At 44.0% G+C, this 16,358-nt stretch overlaps 1 protein-coding gene across 5 annotated transcripts in view; it reads right to left on the reverse strand.

Annotated features, from left to right (window-relative positions):
* Nucleotides 1–16,358, reverse strand: part of LOC146810317 (ATP-binding cassette sub-family A member 10-like) — a 1,555,322-nt gene that overhangs the window by 1,433,774 nt on the left and 105,190 nt on the right. For all 5 annotated transcript variants that reach the window (XM_085617313.1, XM_085617310.1, XM_085617311.1 and 2 more), the window contains exons 3-4: nucleotides 9,537–9,747; nucleotides 4,359–4,517 (exon numbers count right to left, since the gene is read on the reverse strand). In XM_085617313.1, the coding sequence (XP_085473439.1) occupies nucleotides 4,359–4,517; nucleotides 9,537–9,747 (370 nt within the window). The remainder of the gene's footprint in view (nucleotides 1–4,358; nucleotides 4,518–9,536; nucleotides 9,748–16,358) is intronic.

Raw genomic sequence — 16,358 nt, forward strand, 5'->3', positions numbered from 1 at the left:
CTGGATGGAGCTAAAAAGTTCCTTGGGGTTGCCGGCATTGTCAAGGATTCTGATTTTGGATGAAGGTTCTCTTGGTGGTTCTAATGCCTTGATGGCATTCCGTCCTAGCGCCCCTGTAGGTGGTGTAGTCTTTGGGGGTCTTACTGTTTCTCCAGTTCTTCTCCAGGCGTCTGCTGGTGCGCCTGGCCTCCTGGAGATCGGTGGTGAACCAGGCAGCTTTTCTGGGATGCTGCTTTTCAGAGTTGCGTAGCGGGGCAAGCTTGTCTGCGCATTTGGCGATCCAAGTGTGGAATTCCATGGTTGCGAGGTTAGCGTCGGTTGCAGCGAAGGGGGTGTTGCCGTTGAAGGTGGAGTTGAGTTGTTCTTCGGTGACTCTGCTCCAGTTCCTGCGTGGGCGGTATGGAGCAGGTTTGGGTGGCTTGGGTTTGTTGACGCAAAATTGTACGCAATAGTGGTCGGTCAATGGGGGCTGCGCGGTGTGGCTGAAGTGAACGCTGCTTCCTCCCGCGAAGATGGGGTCGAGAGTGTGTCCTACCTTGTGGGTCGGTGTGGTGACGAGTTGTTTCAGGCTGATGTTGGTGAGCTTGTCGTGGAGGGCAGAGGAGTTGGGGTCGCTGAGGTTGTCGAGGTGGAAGTTCAGGTCTCCAATGAGTATGTAGTTCATGGCAGCGATGTCGTGGGGTGCAATGAGGTCGGTGATGGTGTTGGCGAAAACTGCTCGGGGTCCAGGGGGTCTGTAGGCGAGGGTGCCGCAGAGTGTGGAGTTAGGGCTGGTCTGGAAGTGCAGGTGTTCGGCGTCGGGGAAGGTTTTGATGGAGGTGGTGAGGCGTAGGGAGCTTTTGTGCGCAATGGCGATGCCTCCTCCCGGGTTGTTGGGGCGGTCCTTCCTCTGGATCTTGTACCCATCCGGGATGGCGATGGCGAGGTCAGGGGCTGAGGAGGCGTTGGTCCAGGTTTCTGTGAAAAGAGCGACGTCAAGTGAGAGCGAGTCCAGGAGGTTCCAAATTTCCGTGGCATGCTGGTGCATGGAGCGCACATTGAGAAGGATGCACCTTGGCCCCACTAAGAGCTTTACTTAATGAGGCGGCCAGACTGGTCACGGGGACAAAAAGAAATGATCACATCTCCCCAGTCTTAAAATCCCTAATATGGTTGCCCTATGAAGCAAGAATTCAGCTAAACATTGCCTGTCTAGCTCACACAGCCCTCCATTTCAAAACCCCCAGTTATTTAGCGCAAAAGCTAGAATTATCCGGAGGGGGTAGACCTTTTCGAAATGCTAAATCTCTCCTTCTGAAACCTCAGATCTTTCGCAAAAAGAGAACGTGTCACCGAGCTTTCTCTGGCTCTGCGCCAAAGATCTGGAACTCTCTCCCACCGGAAATATGCAGAATCTCCTCCAAGGTTGCCTTCAAATTGGAAGTAAAAAGATTTCTCATGAACAAGTTCCTACCTTAAAAGGATTTCGTATCCTCTGCTCTAATGCCTTGGACCTACACCCTAAGTCCTGTGTTTAGTGTTATTCTGCTTTACTAGTCACTTGCTCCCTTCCCAGTTCGCTATGTTCCAGTTTTTATCCTATCCTTTATTGTCCCTTTCAATTGTAACCTTGTTTGATATGCATATGTAATTTGTTTAGGTTGGTACCCCTTCTGATGATTGTACTGCTACTTTTACCTTCCTTTCCCTCAAATTGTAAAACGCTCTGATATCCTTCGGGATCATGTTTGCGCTAAATAAAACTTTAAAATAAATAAATAATCTTGGGACGTCGGGGGTGTTGGGGGCCGGAACGTTGATGATGGTTTGGCAGCAGTGGCGGCAGGAAAACTGGCCGTGGGTCGTGTTAGGCGTGGCCTACTGGCAGTTGTTGTTTCTTCCGGGGTTGAGTGCGACGAGGGTGGCTGGATTGTAGCGGTGGATGGTAGGAGAACAAGGGTCCCTGGCGCTGGTCACAGTCGGGTCGCGGACGGGTGCAGTCGGGCTTGCCTTCGGCGTGCCTTTGGAGCGCCAGCGGCACGACCACACAGCTGCAGCCATTAAGTAGTGGAGGGGGAGGGACTAGGGACTGGAAGGTGGGAACAGGGGCTGTCCAGGGGGGAGGTGCCGCAGGGGCAGCAGCGGCAGGAACAATAAGCAAGATAAAAAGAAAAGAAAAATTAAATAAACGGTGGCAGTAGAAGGGGCAGTGGCTAAGGGCTGCAAAAGGAAAAAGTTGAGATATCAATAACGGTGGCGGGAGAAACAGATGACGGCTAAGGGCTGAACATATATAGATTCTTTTAGACTTGCCTCAGTGTATGAAATCTTTTCTAGGGTCGGAAAGCTGGACACGCGATTTCTGACCGCAAGGTTCTTTTCGTAGATGGAAAAGTTGAATTTGGGTGTCTTTTTATTATTTTTTCGAGAGACCAACTGGCCCGGATGGAATTTTGACATCCCCATTGTATAGTCTTTCGGAGGTATCAGAGGTTGTTTCATTCACACTTGAGAAGTCACCTCTACATTGTGGTATGCTATAACAATAACAATATGAAGGATTTTAAACACAAACATTTAGGGCCATATGTAGGTAATTTCTATTTACCGATTCCTAAATACAGAATTTTACTGATTCGGTATTTAAGAATCGGTAAATAGAATGTGGGTAAAAAATCGGTAAATTTTCTGTTACCGACCGGTATTTAGCCCTTTGAGATGTAGGAGGCTGGATTGAAGGATTCGGTAATTTACCGATTCGGTATTTTACTGATTTCTTAAAATACCGAATCGGTAAATTACCGAATCCTTCAATCCAGCCTCCTACATCTCAAAGGGCTAAATACCGGTCGGTAACGGAAAATTTACCGATCTTCGGCCGTTACCGACCGGTATTAGCCCACCTACATATGGCCCTTAATGTTTTCTAAGTGAAATTGTTTCTTCTTCTAGGTACTACCTGTCTTTCTGGTCCTGATGATGACCCTTTTGGAAGTATTTTGACAGGGTCGAAATGTTGACAACAGAGACTAGTTGACTGTTCTTTAGTTATGTTGCTGGACATTGTACTCAGATGCAGGGTGGTGTTAAAGAAAACTAAATCAGCAGCTAACTTTGTACATACTGTGTATAGCATTTTGCACACTATACATTCACTTTCACCGCGCTGTCCACTTTTTTTGAGCACCTTATCTTTGATGTTATGGGTTCTTTAAGGTTTTATAGATATCTTTCATAAAATAAATACATGTGATTTATTGTTTTGCAAGTAACCAGTCTTTGATGTTCCGGAGTATTTGCCAATGACGTTGGGACCATACACTTCCCATCAAAGGGCCATTGTTTTACTTTATTACTTCCCTTAAATCTGAACACTCTATTTTGAAAGGGACTACTTAATTTCCCAACTAACTAAAACATAGGCACAGTGAATATATGTAGGAGTAACTACTGACCATCCAATTAGAGCATTAGAGTTTCTCAGTTTTGCTACAAGCCCTTTTGTAGCCGCCTTCTGGAAATTCCGAAAACACAAGGTGCAAGCCCTCACTCCCCAACCTAGGAGTCTTCAACTAAAATTCACAAGCATAATGGGCTAACAGCTCAAGACATGGAAACATAGATGCATATTATCAAGCACGGCGTTAAAATTATCGCCGCGATAATGGGCTTGATAATATGCCACAGAGAATTCCAATAGAAGCCCATGCTCACACCGGAACATGGGCTTCTATGGGAATTCACAAGGGCATATTATCAAGCCCATTATCGCCGCTTTAGCTGCAGTTTTCTGCCGCTAAAGCGGCGATAATTTTAACGCCGGATCTTGATAATATGCCCCCTGGAAAACCATGGATTATGAGCCAGTGAACCGTCAGGAGCATGTTCAAGCATGTCTGATTGTGACCTTCAAGAAGCAAATGGAAGAAGTAGCCTCCGTCATAGCCATTTTTCACTTACCTGAACAAGAAGATATGGATTTATACGTATTCTGGAATTCGTTGATTTATAAAACAGAGTAGAACAGCCTTCTGACTTGATACTGAATGATAATTTGCAGTGGCAGGGTAGTATTTTACCTTACTAGATCCCGATATTTTTTCTCAATTCGAAATACTATTTATACTTAATAACCTGTAAAATGTTAAATTGAAATATCGCAATCTATTGACACTGTCCCAAACACTTTGAAGATCTACAAACATAGCGACGCCATATGGGTTCTGCACTGACATAGACAAGAGACCTTTGTTTAGGACTGTTAGAACCCAAACAAATCTTGCCATACAAACTAGAGGTGCTTATTTTATCTCTTTAAGCAAAGACGTTTTATGAATCTTAAGAAACAATTTTGGAAACACAACTTAATGTATATTTACCAAACATGCCGTAGTGATCTATTGGCATCGGAGCATAAAACTGCGAAAGCCGAACTTCGTAAGAGAAAGAGTTCTTGAAAACGATTCCCAAGAGCTCCTTATTTGAAATCGAGGCCTCAGTCAACGCAGTTTCATTTTCGAACCCTTCAATTCTGATACCTGTTGTTTGAAGGAACACATAAGCATGTAAAGTAAAACGTTAACACTATGAAGTACTGCACAGAGTGAGAGATAATAACGTGCAACCCACGCACAGCTTTAAAGGCAAATGACAGAAACTAATGTTTCATTCATCCAAACATACACACCTTCCACACACTTAGTACTATATGTGCAAATTTTGTGGTTGTGTATGTATTAATTCGTGTATTTATTTATTCGCCATTTTGAATATGTAGTGCACCACACACACCTGGGCTACAACTCATGTATATTGCACAGGCCTAGATAGTGAACATTACATACAGAGAACGCCAAGATATGTTATCAAATTATATTTGAAGCAATAATGTGTTTAAATAAAAGAATTGCTCCAACAAGACATTTTCTTCCCAAACCAATGGACCACAAGAGTAAATTACAGGAAACTCTGCACCTAATAAATGAAGCAGAATTTCAGAAAAACATGCATAACGCAAAATATGCAAATTTCATAAACATTTCTGCTTGTAACAAAAGTTTCATCCAAGTCAAATGATGACCCTTCAGAGACTTAAAAGTACTTGGAGTCCTCAGTGATTCTTACGAGTACGGGGTGGGGGTGCAATAGTAAATATTTTAGTTCTCTTGTGAAGAGGCTTAAGAGGCAGTTGCCTCGGTGACTCGTGAGATAGTGCTCCATAACAAGACTTGAAGCACAGTATTGCAGGACCTTTCCCGGCTCAGGATGGAAGCCCGCAGCACACTTTCAATGTAACATCATATGCAACAAAAACACACAGTTACCACCAAAGGCCTGCATATGAGGGGCACAAGGCTGGCTTTTCCCACATCCCTAAGACAGAAAACTCTACAATCGTATCAACTGCCAGGGCATACCCAAATCTGAATAAGGGAAAGTATAGTTCTGTTACTAGTAATTCCTGGGCAAAGGTCTGGTGTGTGGCTGTTCACTTTGCAAGAGCACTGAGTGCGGAGACCTACTGACCCGCAATATAACAAAAACATCTCAGCGAATGACAATTCCAAGTACTCTGAAGTGGGCACTACCACATTTCCAAGCAAATAATGGCTAACCATGGACTGCTGAGGAAAGAGAGAAAAGAGTTCATAGAATAGCTTGGACCCGCCAACATTAAGCACATCACGATCACGTCTTGGACGACACTATTTGGCCGGACTTTGAGACTGCCATTGCTTTGATCCATCACCTTTGACGGGGCTGTGTGTTGGCTGTGTTGGAAACAGTTGTTTAATGCTTGCTGTTAAATGATATTATAGGTTTTTCCCACAATACCTTTCGAAAAAAACAAAAATAAGCCATAGTCATGACCAAAACCCAGAACCAAACCCTTTCAGTCAAAGGTCACACATGGACATCAGTGGTTAGCCAAGAGGGTATATTCCTTCATGTGATACAAAAGCAAGGTTCCTTTAGTCTCAGCCTTAAACATATTTTCATATAACTAGGAATATCACAGTCAGGAACGATAACCAGAGATATAGAACTGAGAATGAGCAACTTTAAAGAGCTCCTAAAATCCCACGGCATGGAGAAGAAAAAGACCAGCAGGCACAACTCAATGCAGGAAAATAAAAAGCTATCTTTGATGGAGGAAGAATGACAAGCACCCACAGAAGAAGGTCTCGAATGCTTGTTCAAATACATCAAACCTAAACTCCGTGTATAGAACTGAGATCATTACAAGGATTGAAGAGATACACTGAATTTGGTGGCTGAAGCAAGTGTGGGTGATTTTGAAACATTTTCAGCTGATCGTGCTGCGCTCCTGCTATAAATTCAAGTGCTCAAAGGACGCCACAGCCTGATGTCTAATGTTTACATTTTACTCCTTGTGTTCCTAACATCACTGAACTTGATTCAGCTTGAGCTCACCAGGTGAGCATTCAAAAAACAAAGAAACGTAATGCCTGATTGATGCATGTAACTCAAACACTACTACTATGGAATGAATGAATACGTCATGCTAAAATCTCAAAAACAAACCAGTTCTGCATTTCAAAAATGCTTATATTAAACTTTATAATTATGTATCTAAACTAAAAAAAACTTCTAGACCACCGAAACTTAACCAAAGGAGACATCTGTTAGTCATGACAACAAAACTGCAAGAAAAGAAGATTATACGTTGAGAGGCTTCCAGTTCAAACGCAACTCCAAATATGAATGCAACAGGATTGAACTGAAAACTCAAGCGTCTAACTTTAAGGCACTATTTCAGGGTTCACTAAGGAAAGTTAAAAAAAACATTGAGCCCTTTTAGTCTTGATAATACCTAATCTGGCAGGTTGCTCATTACTGGATGAAAAGAGTGTGAGCAATGAGGACATGGCAAAGACAACCAATGAGGTAGCTTTGCCTAATCTGTATTTAGGAGGGCAGCGCCATTTTATTCTCTTCTGTTTTCATTGAATAAATATTCAAAAATGTGGACATATGGTGCACCGTTTCTTGACTGTTGCCCTGTTCCATAATTTGGCTACAGACCTCTTCCAAATGCACATCATGCCATCCATTGCTTTCAATAGGATATTGGTATTGTTGGTGGATGGATAACACTGACCTGTGATTTCCATGCTTTTTTACCTTTATCTTAACCTTACTCAAAATGAAGGTAATATATCTGTTTTTGAAAGCCAGACCTGCAAAAATTGATTCATTTTTAGGAACTCATAGTTGATTTTTTATTCATGTTAAATTTACTGCTGCCTATTAAAAAATTACTTCCACATAAAATATCTGAGAAGTATCTTTTTCTGTACTGCCATGTTTACTTTATTGTTGACTTGAGGAGGAAGTTATGTGGCAGAATGGGATCGGGAAGGGTGGTGGTGTGGGTGGAATCCATTAACACATTCCAGCTCAACATTGCCAAAATGGCCTTGGTAGTAAACTGGAAGATAAAACCCAATCTATATTTACATTGCTAAAGTCATTTAAATGTAACTCTCTGTAGGTGTTGTAAACATGAACCACACCAACATGCAATGCATTTCACTATTCTTGCGAGGTGGAGATGACGGGGAGGAGGCCTCACGTTGTTGTCTAAAATTGCATTATTGAGCCATGACACCAAGGGAATTGAGTAAAATAATAACCCTCAATGATTAAGATTGCTAGAGAAATGTTGGTCTATATGAAAGTGACATAATGACAGTCGGTGAATATCGTGGTTCTTCAACAATTGTGTTTCCTCTGAAGTAATTCACAGAGACTGTTAAAGAAATTTCCCATGCAAATGTGCTCTTCATTCTCAGCAAAGAAGAGGTGTGTTTGTCCTCATAAAAAGCCAGAGTAAATTTCCAAAATAAAATAGTTTAGTGAATGTTTGGGTTATTTTAAAGGTCTCATAATCCAACATATTTTCAGTATGTGTAGCCAATGAGGAACACACATTTCTTCTCAGAGATAGCGGTACTTGATGCTATGATAAATAATAGGCGGTCTGAAAAACGCATTTCCTGTATCTCCTATATCACTGATAGCTTTTTAGATGTTTTTAATAAAACATTAGCTGCAAAATGCACCATTGTGCCACTCTTTTTTTCAAACTTGTTTGAAGAGAGTGGAACACCAACATCCTTGGGATGAGTCAGACCTTCTTGTCACATCGTGGCACTAATTCAGTATTTTATGAGTTCCCCTGCATAATACTCCGCTTTTTAACTTTTAAATGCAGTACATGGTCCCATCCTTCAAAACCATTGGGAGAAGGACCTACTCAAACCCCACATTGAGGAAGATTTTGAGCAAAACACTCTTCCCGATTGCTTGCTCGATATCAGAAAAAATTGCCTCCCAAAAAGGCCTCAACCGTGGACATGTGTAGAAAATATGGTGCCACCCGCCTTCCCCATCTATCTGGCAGCGAAAGCACTTGTTCTCAACTCCCGGAAATCCTGATTTTTAAGGCGGCCTGAGTTAAGTAGGAAAGCCAACGTGATAGGAAGGCCATCCTTTTAAAGTTTGCGGCGCGCAAGGATTTACTTCCTAGATGGCAGAGGGCTTCCCAATCCTTCATAGAAAGACTACATACTGTCTCACGAGCTATTTTACCCAAATGGCTCTCCATCACGGGAGCTTGACCCTGTTGATGTAGCAATCGATACCAGTTTCCTACACTATTAACTTTGGCCCCGTGGAGAGCTACCACAAGTTGATTTGGGGCATCCAATATGCCGCTAGTATTTTTTTTAAAGTGGACAACTCGTAAATATTTAAAAAAGGCCAGTTTCCGATGGCTCTCCGCCCTTGCCATTACCTCTTACCAGGAAATCACCCTATTTTGAATTATAAAATGTCTTAGCTCGGATAGTCCACAGCCTTCCCAGTTATTAATATGCCTTAATCGCAACTGGAAGCCGATACTGGTACATTCTCTCAATTTTAAATATTGGAGACAATTCGTAAGAGGTTTGATAAGACAGTCCCTTCCAAATTGTAATTTGCACCTTCAAGCGTCAGTTGCTAATGGTCATAATTACCATTCCGAACCATTGAAAAGTTACTAACTTCCAAGTTGGGGTGGTAACTGATTTGCAAAATAGAAGGAGTCCTCTACGAAGCCCTCCCCTTTGGGAATCAATATGTCAGCTTCAGGTGTAGCAGGCAGTGTCTCAATGAAGTTTTTCAAAATTGTTTGCTTCTAAGAGATCGAACTGCTTTAAAAAACGTTTTCAGTTTTGAAATACAAAGAAAGACATATGGTCTGCTGACCCTTGCAGGCCACCATCCCTGCCTTTGTAGCAAATTAGAGTAAGTCACTATTTGCAACCTGTCAAATGCATATTAATTAAGGAGGTCGTTCTGCGTCCTACTCCAACTCCTCCATAAATCGACTTGCAAATTAGTTATTCCTCACCCTATGATAAATTGAAGGAAATCGTAACCAACCTCTAATCAGTCGGTTAACTGCCTAATAGTAGCCTCCAGTGAGAGCTTTAATTCCGTATAAAAGCAAGTTTATTTGCGATCATCAAGGGGTGTGGTCCTCTTACCTATGTCGCTTAAGGTCAAATAAACTTTCTCCATGATTTGTTTCGTATACTCCGTTTTTGGGGCATATCCAATAACACGAGCCGTAATGTTACATTCATCCAATCGTCCAATAATCCTTTCAGGTACAGTGGGAATGTATATAGAATTCATCTCAGTGCCAAGCGTAAGGAACCACACTATGAAGAGGACAGCTGCGCACAGGATCCACTCCTAGAGACAGAAGGAAAAAAAAAAATACATTATCAGGGATTTCGAGACATCACCTTTGAGCTCATATATATAAGGTTATTCGAACCATTGTAATTTAGAATAGTCGCCAAAAATATCACCGAACATAAGCTTTGGTTCCATTTCATTCATCAGGATTGATTTTTTAATGTATCCCAAGAATTACCTTTACCGCTGTATGCCTTTTCAATTAAAAAAAAGTTCTCGATTCTTTCCCTCGTTCCACGTTAACAAAGTATATAAGTATACCTCCTCCTTTGCCTGAGCAAAGTTTTTATGCACATAAAGAGTTCATTTCTTCTTCCTAGTTACTGCGCGCTGGAAAATGTAGGTAGCATATGTATCTGTAAATGTGGCTTGTAACCAGATTTCCTATATGTAAGTGACACTTACGGCAACTTTTGTATCTGCCACTTTACCTTTAGTAAAGCGTTTCTGCGCACAATGGTTTTGAACAGGAGAGCACTAAAAGCTCACATCACAGAGCTATTTGTGACTGTATGTTCAACTTACACTTGCAAGTGATATTGATTGTTAATTACAAATTTATTTTGTGAATATAAATATTCACTCCTAAAAGTGCACCAGGTTGATGGAATTTTACATAGGAATAAATTAGTTCCCAAGATCGGGTAGTGGGATGCCCTTGAATGTTTGTGTACACGCACCAAGTGAATTAATGGATTTTTCTCCGTCCGTTACTGCCATGGATCTGGGTGATTCCATGACAAAAATAGGAGATCCGCCCAAAAACCTAATGGGATTTTTTTTTTTTTTTTATGTAGGCAACTTATAAAGCGCAAAAATACCCTTGGGTGTCTCGGCGCTGCGGACTGGGCAGAGGAAAGGTGGCACAGATGGCTATTGGTTAAAGAGCCAGGTATTTAGTTGTTTTCGAAAAGTGAGCAGACTGGGACTGGTCTTGATGTGGAGGGGGAGCTTGTTCCATAGTTTGGTGGTGGCGACCGTAAATGTTCTGTCACCCCAAGAGGCTTTTTTGGTTCGGGGGACAATCAGTAGGTTTGTTGCTGATGAACGTAATGGTCTGGTGGGGTTGTAGGGGCAGAGAGTTTTCCTGAGAAACTCCGGTCCGATGTCGTGGACTGCCTTGTAGGCACTGCACAGCGTCTTGAACTTGGATCGGCTCCTGATGGGCAGCCAGTGAAGCTGTCGTACCACCTTCGATATGGTTTGAATTTGGGGGTGGCAGTCCGAAGTCTGGTGGCTGCATTCTGCACTAGTTGTAACTTGTTGAGGACTCTTTCCTGGGCATTGATGAGTAGACCGTTGCAGTAATCGACCTTGGACATAACTAGTGTGCTAATGAGAGTCTTACCAGCGCTGCTTGGGAGAAAAGGTAGAAATTTCTTTATCATCCTGATAATGTAGAAGGGTGCCGAGACAAATGCATTGGCATGGTGTATGAATGACAGCTTGTCGTCGAACATAACACCTAGATTTCTTACCTTTGAGACGGGGGACAGAGGTGATCCTAACTCTGCTGGCCACCAAGAAGGGGACCAGGCAGGGGAGATGTTACCAAAGATCATCCCCTCCGTCTTGTCAGAGTTTAATTTGAGGCAATTGTTTGCCATCGAAGCACTGATGGCTAGCATTCCATCTTGGACATTTGTCGCAACTGCCCCTCTGCCATTGTGGACCGCTAGCACCAGTTGCGTGTCGTCACCGTATGGTGTTAGGCCCATGTTGTAAGTTTTGATGACCCTCGCCAGGTCCGACACATAGATGTTAAACAAGGTCGGACTCAGCGAAGATCCTCGTGGCACACCACATGGGAGGACAAATGACGGGGAGTTGAAGTCACCGAGCGTCACTAATTGAGTGCGATTGGAAAGGAAGGAGGCCAGGAGGGCCTTGGCTTTATGTGTGATGCCGATGGCTGCGACACGGTCGATCAAGGTTGCGGGGTCGACCGTGTCGAATGCCGCTGAGAGGTCCAGCAGCACGAGGACCGAAGCCCCTCCCCCATCAAGTATCTTCCTGATTTCATCGGATGTTTTTATGAGAGCTGTTTCAGTGCCATGGCCCTTTCTAAAGCCAAGTTGGTTGTTGTCAAATAGTTTGTTTTCGTCAATAGTGTGCTAACTGTGTGTTCATGACCTTTTCAGAGATTTTGCTGGGAATGGGAGACAGGCAATTGGTCTGTAGCTTTTAGTATCTGTGGGATTGAGGTTGTTCTTCTTTAATAGGGGCTTGATGACTGCTTTTTTCCAGATGGAAGGGTACGTGCCTGTCCTGAACATCAAGATGCAGATGTTTGCTAGGTTAGGGCCTATGACGTCAGGAATCAGTTTGAGAGTGGATGGGGGCACGGATCGTTGGGGGATCCGGATTTAACCATGAGAATTAGGTGAGAGATTTGTTCTGGAGAGACTTGACTAAATTCCTCTAGTTTGGGAGCTGTTTGATCCTCGATTGGAATGATTTTGCGGGGGCGAGGAGGGTTTTTGACTTCGCTGGGAGCGCCTGTGGGGTTGTCGGTCATAATGTGGGCTGCAAAGTTGGTGTAGATGTGACTGTCTTTTTCTTGGAAGTAACTGGCCAGCGAGTTACAGAGTGTTTGGGAGGCGATTATGGGGGGGGTGGACCCTTGTCTTGATAACTTGGTAACTACCTGGAACATCTGTTTGGCGGAATCTTGCGCTGATTCAATTTGTATAAGGTAGTAATTACTTTTTTCGGTGATTAGGAGGTTAGTGCCTCTCTACAGAGGATTTTATGGGCAGGATCATAGTTTCGGCGCCAGCGACGTTCTTGGTACATGCATCTTTGTTTCTCAAGTCTTAGTGTCTCTGAGAACCAAGGGGCGGATGGGGTCTTTCTATTGTTGGATACGTTTTTGAGGGGGACCACTGTGTTAACTGCGTTCTGGAGCCATTGTGTGTAGTTGTTGGCTGCAAGTTCGGGGTCGTGTGGCAGGTCTTGCTGAGTGGAGAGCAGGTGGGATTTAAAGTCTAGCGGGGCAATGTTACCCCAAGCTTTGAACTGCCTGGGGGGAAGGAAGTTGGTATGAGGAGGGATGTTCGTTTTAGTTTGGATGTCGAAGAGAACTGCGCAGTGATCTGTCCATGGCAGCGGGAGGACGTTCTTTAGGAAGATTTGCTGATTGTTGGAGAACAGCCCATCCAGTGTGTGGCTGGCGGAGTGTGTGACGGAAGTCACTAATTGTGAGAGGCCTACCGCCTCTAATTCGGCTAAAAGGGCTGACGTATCCTGGTCATCATGGGCTCCTAGATGGAAATTGAAGTCTCCAAGGATGGAGAAATTGCATTCTCCTGCAACTAGCTCTAGTAGGCAGCCCATGGCCGAGAGGAATTCCGTTCGGGAACCTGGCGGGAGGTACAGGAGGATGCCTTTGAACGGAAGGGAGTGGGTGACCATGATCGTGAAGGTGAAGGCTTCACAAATCTTGGTGGGAATTGATGCAGTCCTAACTGAGTATTTATCTCGGTGGATGAGTGCTAGGCCTCCTCCTTTTTTGAGAGTTCTGTCGAATCTACAGGAGGAGTAGCCGTCTGGGGTTGCTGTGCAGAAGTCTGGACCACAAGAGGATTCACCCCAGGTTTCTGTTATGAATAGAAGGTCTAGATTGTAGTTTTCGAGGAGGTTCACTATTTTTTGGGCAGATTTACAAGCCCCTTGTGCCACTTTTGTGCCGCCGTTGCGTCACTTGTGTGACGCAGCGGCGGCGTAAAGCTAGCGCCATGCTGCGATGGAATTACAACGTGACCCATCTGGGAGATGCGTCACATTGTAAAGCCCTGCGCCACATGAAACCTGCATAGAGTGAAATCTACAAAATTTCACTCAGTCACTTTTCCGACGCCGCTGCGTCAAAACCTTATGCTTGCTTGAAGCAGGCGTAAGGCTTGATGCACCATGTTGCCGATTGGCTGGGTTGGAACAGTGCTGGAGTTGTGTCGCGCTCGCGACACGACTCCAACACTGCGCCAACTTTACGCGGGCAGATGCGACACGCACCTGCATTTCCTTGCGCCATGGAACACCGCTTTGTAAATGCTGCACATCCGTGGTGACGCAAGGATTGTAATGCGTGTCACAAGTTTCCTGGCGCATCCCTGCTGATTTGCTGAGTATATGTTTGAGATGTTTACTGGTGTAAGTTATTGTCTTACTGTGAAGATCTGGATTAAAAGGACCAGGGGACATAGCCCTGGGCCCGATCCAGGCGCGAAAGGGCACAAATGGGCTTCGCCAGCGGCGCGCCCACTGCGCCCGTCTGCTGCGCATAGAGATCGGCATGTGGCTTTTATGGTGGGGGAGATGAACTACTAGACTGCTAACCTGTGTGGGATTTCAACCAGAAGTAGAATTCACTTCCGGTATGCGCGTCCAGCTTCCCTCCACTCAATCTGAAAATCAGCGGTGGACCGGGGCAGTGCGCAGGTGAAGTGAAAGGTAAATAACAGTTTAAAAAAAAAGAAATATGTGCAAGTTTAAAAAACAATATCTTGTGGCAATAGCGATTACTCAGTTTTGTGAATGCGCAAAAAGAGGTTGCGGAGCCCTTTACCAGGCACTCCGGTTTAGATATCACTCGGCGTGTTCACCAGTCCTCAGTGCGTCCTTAGTGGGAAAGCTTTGACTATGGCGTAAAAATATCTTCTCCATGGAGAAAAAAACACATGAAACATATATGCCCTTTTGAGAAGCAATTACACATGTAAAATTGCACACCATAAATGGAACTGCTTACACTTGTGAGCACTTCTGGAAATGTCTGACTGGCACGGCATCTTAACTTCTACAATTGTGGATGTAAGAAATTCGGTCAGTGATTGAGGGGGTGAAAATCCTACTCAAGCAACAACCACAATGTTTGTCAGGGTGAACCACAAAGTCCCTAAATGAACCTGTACTTTACCAACTGGTAGCTTGGCACTTAAGAAGTCATATTTAACTTAGAGGCACTGTGTGAATTACACAAACAGGAGTAAAGTGAAAACACCACACAAGAAAAATCCCCAACCAATTTAAAAAAATAGAAAATTATTTAATAAATAAAAATTGACTAAAATGACAACAAGTTAATCAGTAGAACCGGAGATATTCAATTTTAAACATTTAGATAGGTATAGCTCATAAAAACACAAAGCAACACTCACAGTCATCTGGTTGTGCTAGATCGGCGGAAAGTCAGAAGTTGAAGCTGATGCGATGGAGTGTGTGCTGAATATAGGAACCAGGTTAGTCCAGGCAAAAATGTTGCCTTCTCAATGTCCACTGTGTAGAGTACAGTTTGTCGTAGAGGAGACTGCAGAGAACAGGTAGAGTGTCACAGATGGCTGTAGCTGTAGTGCGAAGATCCGGTTGGGCATTGCAGGCAGTTGATGCTGGAGCTTCGCATTGGCAGTCACCATAGGCTGTCATTGCTGTAGCGCAAAGAGCAGATCTTGCATTGTTGGTCATTACTGGCAGCAGAGTCTTGACATGAACGGGAGATTTGCAGTCACGAAGAGCCAAAATCTTCAGGATTTCTCCTTACTTCACAGAATTCACTCTAATGCCAGCAAAGGGTCCTGGATCTGGGGAGACACCTCTTGAGAATCAAGTACTTACTCTAGCAGAAGACATCAGGGGTCAGGCATGTGCAGTTGCATGTCTAGTTGCAGCAAGTCCGCTGGGCAGTTCCAGAGAGGCCTTTGGAGCTTGTTATGTCCCTGTAGCTCAGAACAGGAGGTCAGCCAACTGACCCTTGGAGTCACTCTGGTTAGCCTGGGATCAAGGGAGTAGGTCCAGTCTCCTTCCATGAGAGCAGGGCAAGCCTCAGACAGCAGGGCAGCCCTCTGGAGAGCAAGGAAGGTTCCAAGCAGCAGGGAAGTCCTCTGGTAGCAAAAGTACAGTACTCTGAAGAACAGGACCAGCCTCGACCAGCAGTCCAGTCCTCTGTGTAGCAAGGCAGTCTCTACTCTGTAGTCTACAGGTCCAGGAGTGTACCGATGAGTAGTTCAAGAGGTCCAATATTTATACCTGGTGCCATCCTTTGAAGTGGGCAAATGTTCTAGGTTGCTTCTATATCTGGTTCTGGGAAGTTCTACCTTTCCCCTGCCAAAGCGCCAAGAAGGTGGGGGTGGCAAAGACTAGTGTCAGGGTCTTTTGTGAGTGCTGAATGCAATCCCTTTGAAATATGTGGGGCAGGAAACAGCTCTGCCCCAACCATCCTGACATGATGGTCCATCCTGCCCACCACAAGTCCCCTATTGTTCACAGTCCAGGTCCAATATGCATTCTTACTGGCAGAGCCATTACCTACCCCAGGCAGCTGGAAACTGCTACAAGGCCTTTGAAGTGCTTGGGCAGGAAAATACCAACCTTCTAAAAGTGGCATTTTCAAAATTGTAATCTAAACTTCAACTTTACCATTTAAGAGGATTTTCAAATACAATTCATTTGAGTACAAACATGACATGACATTTCTACCTGTTCCCATTCATAAGTTAGCACTTTATTAAATGTAATAAGGTAACCCAATATCATCATAGGGAAGAGGTAGACCTTACAGTAGTAAAAAATAATATCTGTGTTTTTCAATACCAGGACATATAAACCTC

This window comes from Triturus cristatus, chromosome 7 (genome assembly GCF_964204655.1).
Source record: "Triturus cristatus chromosome 7, aTriCri1.1, whole genome shotgun sequence".
Classification (NCBI taxonomy): Eukaryota; Metazoa; Chordata; class Amphibia; order Caudata; family Salamandridae; genus Triturus; species Triturus cristatus.